Below are 9,646 nucleotides of genomic sequence, written 5' to 3'. Positions count from 1 at the left end.
GCATCAAACAGAATGGCCCCAAATTCTCACCAGATTGAGCCAATCACCATTTATTTTAGGTGAAGTGGGGGTTTTTTTTGGGTACCAGGAATCCAACTCAGGACCTTGTGCTTGCCGGGCAGGCACTGTGCCACTGAACTACATCTCTGGCCCCTATTTAATGCTCCTCAGAGGTCTGTGACAGCACTGCCATCCTGTGAAGGGAATTTGAGGTTACTGATTTTAGTACATACAGTAAAATCTTTTGTAAGCATAAGTCCTTCTGGAAACATGCTTGTAATCCAAAGCACTTGTGTATCAAAGCGATTTCTCCATAAGTCAAAAAGGAAGCTTAAGACAATTCATTCAACAAGCTACAAATATTCATATGAAGGATTATAATACAAAATAAAAAACGAAGTATAAAAAGTACATTAACTTGCACTTACCTTTGAACACCTCTGTGGCCAGTGTGAGGGAGTCAACAGGAGAGTTAATGCGTGACAACTTCTGTTCTTGTTCATTGGAATCACTGCTGTTGGTCCAATTTTCTTTTCCTGCAGCTGTAACAAGGAACCTGTACGATGACACTTGCTTTTGCTTTCGAGGAGTTTTTTTTTTTGTCTTTTTTTTGAGACAGGTTCTTGCTATGCAGTTCAGGCTGGCCTTAAGCTCACAATAATCCTCCTGCCTCAGCCTCCTGAGTGCTGGGATTACAGGCATGCGCCACCACACTTGGCTCTTTTGAGGGTTTTAAAGAAATGTGACACTGCATTGTCATTACACAGATTCATCACTACTACAGCCCATTTGTGGTAGTTTTCTACAAAATTTTGCAGTTTTCCACTTCTCCCTAATCTCATTCGAAGTGAGGGATTCCTCCACCTGTCTCTCCTCCTCTGCAGGTGAGCCCTCATAACCTCTTGCTGTTGGGAGATGAGTGCCCACAATCCCACAGCAAGCGAGACAGAAGAAGAGGTAAGAATTACTGGCTCAGTTGTGAGCACATGATGTCTGGCGTCACCTACTTGTATTCCAAGGCATTGCTAAGTTTATCTGGTTAAAATTTACTAGAAATGCTTGCTAGTCTTGCAGAACAAGTCACTTAAAATGCAAGGTTTTACTGTATTTCAGTTATTTTCTGTTCACTGCAGGGCTTATTCTGACTCTCATGATCCTGACACTAAAAGCTAAGGCAGTGCAAGTAAGTAGCCAGCAGCCTCTTCCATAACCATCCCTAACAGGAATGTGGAAATGAAGTTGGATTAATCCATCTTCCTGTCCTCAAAGTACCAATTAATCTGCAAAAGCTCTGGACATTATCTCAACTCTTCCTTTGGCCTAAGGAGGCTACTAGTAGCACTAAAATACCTCTCCACCTGAAGGACAGACAGAGGAACTCTCTAGAAAACCATTTGATAGGAAGTGCCAGGTATGGGAGACAACAGCTATCAGATGGTCCAGAAGGCCAAGCCTCTACAAAGGAGTGCAAGCTCCTTGTTCTAACCCTCCCCAGTGTCATGTCTCCGGGTTCAGTAGCTCACCTGGATCCCTTAAGACCACACATTACCTCACACTCCTGCAGAGAAGTGTCTAGAGAGGGGCTGTGCCCCCACTGCCCCACGAGGAATCACGTGAGCTTGTCTTCTTGGCTGTTACAATGCCATTTACAGCCAATGGATGGAAACCTTGGAAGCCAGGAAGTGGGCTGTAACCCAGGAATTCCATCTGCTGGGACGATAACTCACTTCTATGGTGCTGGCTATAGTTCCCATGTTTCACTTAAGACAAAAAGGTAAACACATGAACTCAAGGCTAGTAAAGAGGATCGTAAGATTACTGTGGAGGTAGATGTGGCGGGAGCCCCAAGGAGCCCGCCTGAGAAGACTTCAGAAAGCTCAAAGGCAGAGCCTTGCCTGAGATTTCACGTGGACATGCAGAGCAAGAGGTTCCCGGCTCTGGAGACCCCACCTGGGCCCATCTCTCACACCCAACAGCAGGGCCCCAAACAGAAGGAAGACCAGCCAGTATTTTGCCTTTTCATATTTTTATTTTTATACATTTTTTTTTGTATTAAAAAGAAAAGCATAATTACCACAAATTACAAAGGACTAAAGCAGGACTAGAGTAATGAATGAATCACCTCAGCCTGGGAAGCAGGTACTCTCAATAATATTAATGTTATAATACAAGCTCATTCAAGTATTTTACATTTTTTTTGTCCTTTTAAGTGTGATATCCTAGCACATGGTAAAGATAATGTACTACGAGCGTAAGGTGGAACCTTCTCCGCAAAGCCAGATGACAAGTTTTCCTCTGCAGTGAGAAATGGGCTGTAAGTTCTTGTCTTCTCTGCCTCTGCCATCAACATAGCTGAAGGAGGAAGAGGGCGCGGGTGGGGGAGAATCTAGGGCCCCTTTCATACAAGAGGTGCTTCAGGGTTCCCATTCCGGAGGGTGCCAGATAATCCAGACCGCTCTACCCAAGCTTTTGGCAAGAAAACCCTACCATCCTAACTACTCATCTCCTTGCCCCTACCCCCATATCCAGGGCCTTCCGAGCAGCTTGCTTTCTTTGTGAACCAATCATGGGGAAACGGGGGAGAGCTATAATGGAACAAAACAGAAATACTGAACAACTTTGACAGGGGCTCAGCACCTCTATCTGAGCCCCAGGGGGCCAGGCCAGGGCAGGGTTGGGAGGCTTTCTCTAGGGGTAGTGCATTTCTCCCAGGCTCGGGAAAGGGCAGACAAGAACCTGCCCCTGTGAGCCTGGCCCTTGTGTGGGATGCGCACGGGGTTGGGCGGGCTGTTGCGCGTGTCTCGGGTTTTAAACTGCCCGCAGGAAGATGGCGGGTGTGAAGTGGCGAGCCCTGACAGCCCCTGCCACCCTTGGCATGCTTGTCACAGATACATCGGTCCTAAATTCAAGTGTCTTCAGAAAGTGAAGATGTAAACTACTCTTTGCAACATTAACTCCTAACATGTTACAAAAAAGGTAAAAAGAAAAAAGCCCCCCTCCCTCTCTCCCTCTTCAGCCTAGGCTGAGATGAAACCCTCACCTTCCCACCATAAAGGGCTTCCTCCTTGAGGCTTGTCTGAGAGGAGCAGGAGAGGACAGCAGCCCTGGCCTAGGAGTAAATTCTAGATGAGAACAGCCTTTGCCCCACCTCACGGCTTCCGTGCGCCCCAAGCCCAGCAGAGGCCGAACACTGAGGTTTCTGTGGTGCTAGATACAGTATGGCGGACTCAAAGCAAAGCAAAGCAGGAAGAAATGAAGAGCAGGAAAGGGGTCCAGGAGTCCAGTGCAGGGCACCATGTAGGGCGGGCACCAACCAGACCCATCCGGGAAAGGCATCAAGTGCCAGCTTCACGGCTGAAACCAGACACTCCTCCTTGGTTTGAGACGACTGGGTCACAGGAACTGAGAGGGGCTTCCCACACACAGCGAGGGGGGGAGGCTAAAAGCAATGACGCACCCGCGACGGAGGGCAAGCCCTGTCAGCCTGGACATGGTCTCCTACTCCCAACCGCTTGGCCAACAGAGGAAGCCACTGAACAGGAGCGTCAAGGACACTGCAGAAACTGAGCAGCAAGACCACAAACTTCTCCCACTGGAGGGGAATGTGCAGTCACGCCCATACTAAACACACGTCCCAGTCTGTCCGGGTCAGTCCTTCATTGCCCTCCCTAGCTTCTGACGACAGCAGACTCCAGCCATTCCATTGTCATTACAGCCCAGCTCAGGCGCTCGGTGGCTGGAGAAGAGAAGTCAGGTATACTCTATGTCCACATATACCTTCCTGCCACAGGGCTTCACCAATCGGCAGGACCCCCCCCCAGCCCCAGTTCCTCATCTCTCGTTCCCAGGCAGAGTCAGCGAGAGGGCAAGTAGAGATGGTTTGCGGAGGGGGGGTGCCAGATGGGGAGACCCCACCAGACCCTCGGAGGACAAAGACACCTTCCACCACCTCTTCTGAGACAAAGCCTCCTCGAGGTCTCAATCTTTCAGGACAACATGAGAAATGCAGTCAGGCCTCAGCTGCCAGGTGTTCAACTGTCCCCTCTGGCATGGGGGAAGAGGTTCAGGCTGAGGACGAGTGTGCTCCAGATCCAGGCCAACTCTTTCCCAACAGTTTGAAGCCAACCTGGCCATGGGGTTCTGAGAGCAGGGTGAAGGACATCACGGCAGGACGGAGCCTGGCGCGAGGCAACAGCAAGCTGAGTGAGGACATGACAGCGGCAGCAGTACACAGACACAGGACGTCAGCTTCAAACGATGCAACAGCAGGGACATTCTGGGCACGGCTCACGTGCGAGTCGCCCCCAACTCTCTTGCCTCCAGGTGTGAGGCACTGTACATGCAACTCAGTCCAGAGGAAGATTCTAGCCAGTCCACGCCCAGGCACATCCAGAGAAGGTGGGAGCTGTTCGGGTTGACTCCACCGAGGAAAACAGGCATTTGGGTATTATTTCAGATTCCCGCTCCACAATAAGGCAACTTTTAAAAAAATATTATTTCCAAGAACAAAACAAAACAAAACAAAAAAATCTAAGGAGAAGGGGAAGACATCACTTTCTATGGATCAGAAGGGGGATTTCTGATTTTTTTTTTTTTAAAGTTTTTAATGGTCAATTTTTTCTTTTTTTTTCTTTTTTCTTTTCTATTTTCCAAAGGATGGAAAGGTCAGAGAAAAATAAAATAAATCATCTTTCAATAGTCTTTTCTGGTACGAGCAGCGTTTCTCTGGGCTGGGAAGGCGGTGGGGGAGGGGGAGTGGAGAGAAGCTGAAACCTTCCCCCAGCTCCCACTTTCAGATCCTTTGGTTTCCTTCTCCCAGAAGGCGGCAGAAGGGCAAGGGGAGGACGGTGAGAGAGCGCGGCCACGCCAAACCCCGGTGGTCGGGGCTGCTCTCCCTGGGCCCAGGTGCTGTCAGAACCTTCCATGGGGCCCGCAGGGCCTTCTGGTGGGCTGCATAGTTGGCTTCAGGGAGCAGGAGGAGGCTGTGGGTGGGGACCAGGGCTGCGGCCTACTAGCCGTGGGCAGGGCTGAAGAGTGATTTTGGTAATCCAGACAAACTATCAATAATTTAAAACTTGATATATATATATGTATATATATATATAAAAAATCTCCCCCTTTCCCTCCCCCCTTAGAAGAAGCTAGGATGGAAGAGTCGTGGAGAGAGGAGGGGAAGGGGAAGTGTGCAGGCTCCTGCCCAGGGTACCTCTAACAGCCCAAATGGTGTACACACTGCTACTCAGCACAGAGGCCCATCCTATTAACTCCAGGCTTGTCCCTTCTCTGTCCCCTCTCCTGGGACTGGGCACCCCCATGGACCCTTACCCACCCCACCCCTTCCCCCAAACCCCAGGGGCTAAGGGCGTTTCACTTTCCCAAAGTCTGTGTGTCCGAGTGCTGGCTTGTCCATTTAGCATCGTCCTGGGTGGGCTGGCCAGTAGGAGCTGTAGGGGGTTGGCTGATCATGGCGGCAGGCCTGCTGGAAGATTGGGAGGGGCACCGCTTCCTGCTCTCACCACTGCCACCACCTGCTACCACTGGATGTCGCTTGTGGTTGCCCTCCTCACCCATGGGGGGCTACAAAAGAGAAAGAGTCACAGGTAGCCTAGGGGGCACTATCTACAACTCCTTACCAGGGCTACCTGCAGACAACCTTCTATCTCCAAGGTAGATAGTGAAGGGGTCTGATCGTAAACAAGAATTCCCAGCCATTAAACATTTCTCTGTACCAAGCATTGTGCTCATTTATGCCCATTCTCTCATGAGGTCCATACCACCCTTCAATGTGGACATCATCAACCAATTTTACAGATGAGGAACCTGTCACAGAAATGTAATTTGCCTAGGATCTCATAGATGGCACGTGGCCAAGGCAAAATTTAGGTCCACTTATTCCTGAAGACCTGGCTTTTATCCACACAAATTTCTGCTCCCATGTAAGGGACCTGCTGCCTAGGAAACATTTGTGGAATGTGGCATGCAGCATGCTGTCTGAGCTCAGAAGGACAAATGCTTCTGGGGATCACCTCAATCCCCTTTAGGTTCCTAAACAGTCCAATGAAACAAAAATCAGATCACAATCCAGTATGGCCCCACCATTAACCAAAAGTTCTATAACCTTCAGGACACTTCCTTCCCTTTTTTGGGTACCAAAGCTCTCCCTAATAAATCTACCTATCACATAGGGTTCTCTGCATCCCCCGCCTCGAATGGGTTCTCTTTACACAGAGACCTGAGCAGTGCTGTCACCGCATCCTTGGGTGGTGAGTTTTCGTTTACCCATCTGTGGAAGACAGTCGCACGCCCTGCCTGCCTCACCAGCCTAGGGTTCAAACAGACCAGTGTACGCATTAGAGTGCCTATTACACAGAGTAAATACTCAATGGCAGTTTAAGTAGACACTTCACTATTGAGCCACACCCCCTGCCATCACAAACTCTTCAGTCTTTCCGTCATCTCTGGAGTCCCTGAAGCACTTGGCAGAGACATCCAATCCGAATCTGCTGAATGCGTAACTCCAACCACTTTCCTTGACAATATACTAGCAATAACCCAGACCCACCTCTGGATGTCACTGTTGAGGCACTGATCCAGAAAACACAGAGGCCCTGGACATCAATTTATAGACTTCTGGATTATGAATTGACCTTTTTCAGAAAGGGCAAACACATTCTCAAGGGTAGTCAATCCTGACATAAACAGTACTTGCGGAGGTCCTATTTTTGACTCTTAGTGGTGAACTTGGGCACAGCAGCAAGGAGGGTTGTGAGCGCTTAGAGAACCTTAAGGTGTCTTAGCAACATCCACAAGGGGGAGTGGAACAACCACACCACTCCCCACTCGGCGTTCCCAGTCTGTCCTCGCCCTCTACTTTACAGATGGGGAAACAGAACACAGAACCCGAAGTAGGGGGTTCCCTGGGCTAGCGGCACAGCTGGCCCCAAACCTAAGTACCCTGATTCCTGGAACAAGTCTCTTTTCAAGCACAAATGAGGAGTAGAAAGAATCGAGATTTTTCACTTACATCCACTCGGAAGTCTTCTAGACGTCGGAATTTGCCGAGGTATTCTTGTAGTTTGGGGTCAATGTCCAAATTTTTGGCTTTAGAATATTTCAAGAAGGCCCAGAACTTCTCTAACCCATAGAGCTGGCCTACAGGGAAAGAGCGCAGAGAAAGGCACTGAGAAGCTGGACTGCCAGGAAGACAAGGGTAAAGGGGCTACAGGAGAGGGCGGTGTGGTGTGAGAGAGGAAGACCCAGCTGGAACGAGACAGGAAGGAGGCCTAGAGAAGCAGGGCACGTGCAAGCCAGCTCTAACTCTTACCAGCTTCATAGTCCTTCACAGTTTCCTCCTGGAAATCCTTGAATATGTCCAGCCGGAACTTCTTCTCTAGACCATAACTATAGTATCGAAAAAGGCACTCTAAACCATATCTGTGGGAGGACAAATCAGAGAAGTCAGGGCATAGTGTCTTCGTCTGTCGAATGGGGAAATGTACGTATGTATGACAGCAGAGGAACTATGAGAGAGTTTAAAACAATGAGTTCTTCCTGTATTGACAAAAATGGCAAATACTCTTGAAAGCTAATTATTTAAGGCTCGTCTAAGTAGCTTCAGCATATGTTCAAGGTTTACCAGCGGTCAGCAACTCCATTCGCCCCTCCCCACCCCCATTTCTTCACTTCTACTCCATTACATGGTGCCCCTGGCTGCTTTCTGCTATCAGAGCAGAGTTGAGTACCTCGATAGAGACCTTCCAGCCCACAAACTCTAAAATATTTGCTATCTGCGCTTTCCCTAAGGACAGCATCATCCCAAGTTTGCCTGGACTGGGCTCCAATTCATGATTCCCTCCTCAGCCCCTCAAAGTGCTGGAGTGTGTACCACCACGCCTGCCTTATCTGTGCTTTTATGAAAAAAATGTCAACCCCTGGTACAAGCTCTCTGCAAAGCCATTTAACCACGCCAATTAGTATGTTTGTCCAATTATCTGAGTCAGAAATTTCACTTCTAGGAAATTTGTGCTAAGGAAATGGCCAAAAAGTATGAATTCGGATTTTATCAGAGTACAAAATATTTTGTTGTTGTTGTTTTTTCCTGGTACCAGGAATCGAACTCACAACCTTGCGCTTGCTGGGCAGGTGCTGTGCCGCTGAGCTAAATCCCCAGCCCCAGAATACAAAATATTCACAGCAGCATTACTGAACAAAATTCTAACAGAGAAGCAGTTAAGAAACACCATGGTAAATCCATAAAATGGAATATAAATTGTTATAAATTAGTGTAAATATGTACTGAGATACTGAAAAATGTTTGCAATGCATGTATTATTACGTGGAAAAAACAAATTTCAAGGTGTCATGCTGGACAACCCTGTTTTTATAAATAAATGTCAACTTCACATCTACACATACATGCAAAGCCCAGAAGGGAAAAGCATAAAAAACAGTCATACTGGTTATCTTTGGAAATTGAAGATTTAAGAGATCTTTCTCAGCTGTATTTTCTAAACTTTCTACAAAAAGCATTTAATAAGATTCTGTTAAGAAGGAAAAGCTACATATTTTAACAACATGGGAAAATGCTCATGCTTATGACAAAAGTGAGAGTCAAAAGTGCGCTCACGGGGCAGTCCTGACGGCGGCAGGTTATTCCTTGCTGTCTGTGGACTGAAGGATGCTTCCCCAGCTTCCTCAAACACTCAAATTACTTATAGAGAACACATTTACTATGAAAATCAGGGCAGCAAGAAAAGGAGATTTCTAAAAAAAAGGGTTTTGTATAGAATACTGTAAACAACTTAAGTTTCCATTAATAGGAATTGGGTTAAATAAATAACAATATACTCATATACTGTAAGACCATGCTATAGTACAAATATGGAATGATTTCTAAGATAAAGTATTAAGAAAAAATGCAAAGTGCAAAAAACAAAACAAAACAAAACAACCTGTATATAATGTAGGAGGCCATCTTTTGTACAAACAAAAAGGGGATGGCGGCGGTGTGAAAGAGGAAGCAGGCAATTATTCACTTCCACAGAGAGGACCCAGAAGATCTTAATGGTACTGGCTGCCGGGGGTGGGGGAGAGATTAGACAGCAGGGGGCATGGCTGAGAAGGAGCATTTTCACTAAATGTCCCTTTAAACTCTCTGAAATGGAGGGAACCATGTGAATTTATTACAGTATTTGCTTAAAAATAATACATATCCAAGGCATAAACATATGCAAGGCACTTCCAAATCCAGTTCTGGATGAGACTCAATGGGGCCCCTGAAAAGCCCCAAGAGCCAGACAGTCCCAGACCACGTCTGCTCACCGGTAGCCTTCTTTGGCATCCTCCAAAGCCAGCTGCTTGAACTCCTCATACATCTTCTTGTTGAAGTGATCTCGCAGGAAGAAGGACCAGAAGCGGAAAAGAGTGTTCATCTCCTGAGACTGGCCAATGCCCAAGCGCTTCCGCTCTGATGGGAAGGACAGAAGCCATGTGTGAGTGCCAGGCGGCTTCTGCTCCAGGAACAAAGGACTGTAGGGCCTAGGAATGAAGTCCTTTGTCTTGGACCTCCACATGCTTCATCAAGGGCTGCTTCAGCCACCCAGCAGAGAGTCACTGAGCACTAACTATTCTGTCCCAAGCCCTGCTG

At 47.6% G+C, this 9,646-nt stretch overlaps 1 protein-coding gene across 5 annotated transcripts in view; it reads right to left on the bottom strand.

Annotated features, from left to right (window-relative positions):
- Positions 1 to 2,009: 2,009 nt before the first annotated feature.
- The window catches only part of Larp1 (La ribonucleoprotein domain family, member 1), a 78,496-nt gene continuing 70,859 nt past the window's right edge, over positions 2,010 to 9,646 (bottom strand). For all 5 annotated transcript variants that reach the window (XM_013508667.1, XM_013508668.1, XM_013508665.1 and 2 more), the window contains 4 exons: positions 9,322 to 9,466; positions 7,325 to 7,434; positions 7,025 to 7,152; positions 2,010 to 5,577 (listed from right to left, as the gene is read on the bottom strand). In XM_013508667.1, coding sequence (XP_013364121.1) covers positions 5,368 to 5,577; positions 7,025 to 7,152; positions 7,325 to 7,434; positions 9,322 to 9,466 — 593 coding nt within the window. In that variant the 3' untranslated portion in view covers positions 2,010 to 5,367. The remainder of the gene's footprint in view (positions 5,578 to 7,024; positions 7,153 to 7,324; positions 7,435 to 9,321; positions 9,467 to 9,646) is intronic.

This window comes from Chinchilla lanigera, unplaced genomic scaffold (genome assembly GCF_000276665.1).
Source record: "Chinchilla lanigera isolate Chin_1 unplaced genomic scaffold, ChiLan1.0 scaffold00007, whole genome shotgun sequence".
Classification (NCBI taxonomy): Eukaryota; Metazoa; Chordata; class Mammalia; order Rodentia; family Chinchillidae; genus Chinchilla; species Chinchilla lanigera.
The sequence above is the reverse complement of the archived record's forward strand: the minus strand, read 5'-3'. Positions and strand labels throughout refer to the sequence as shown.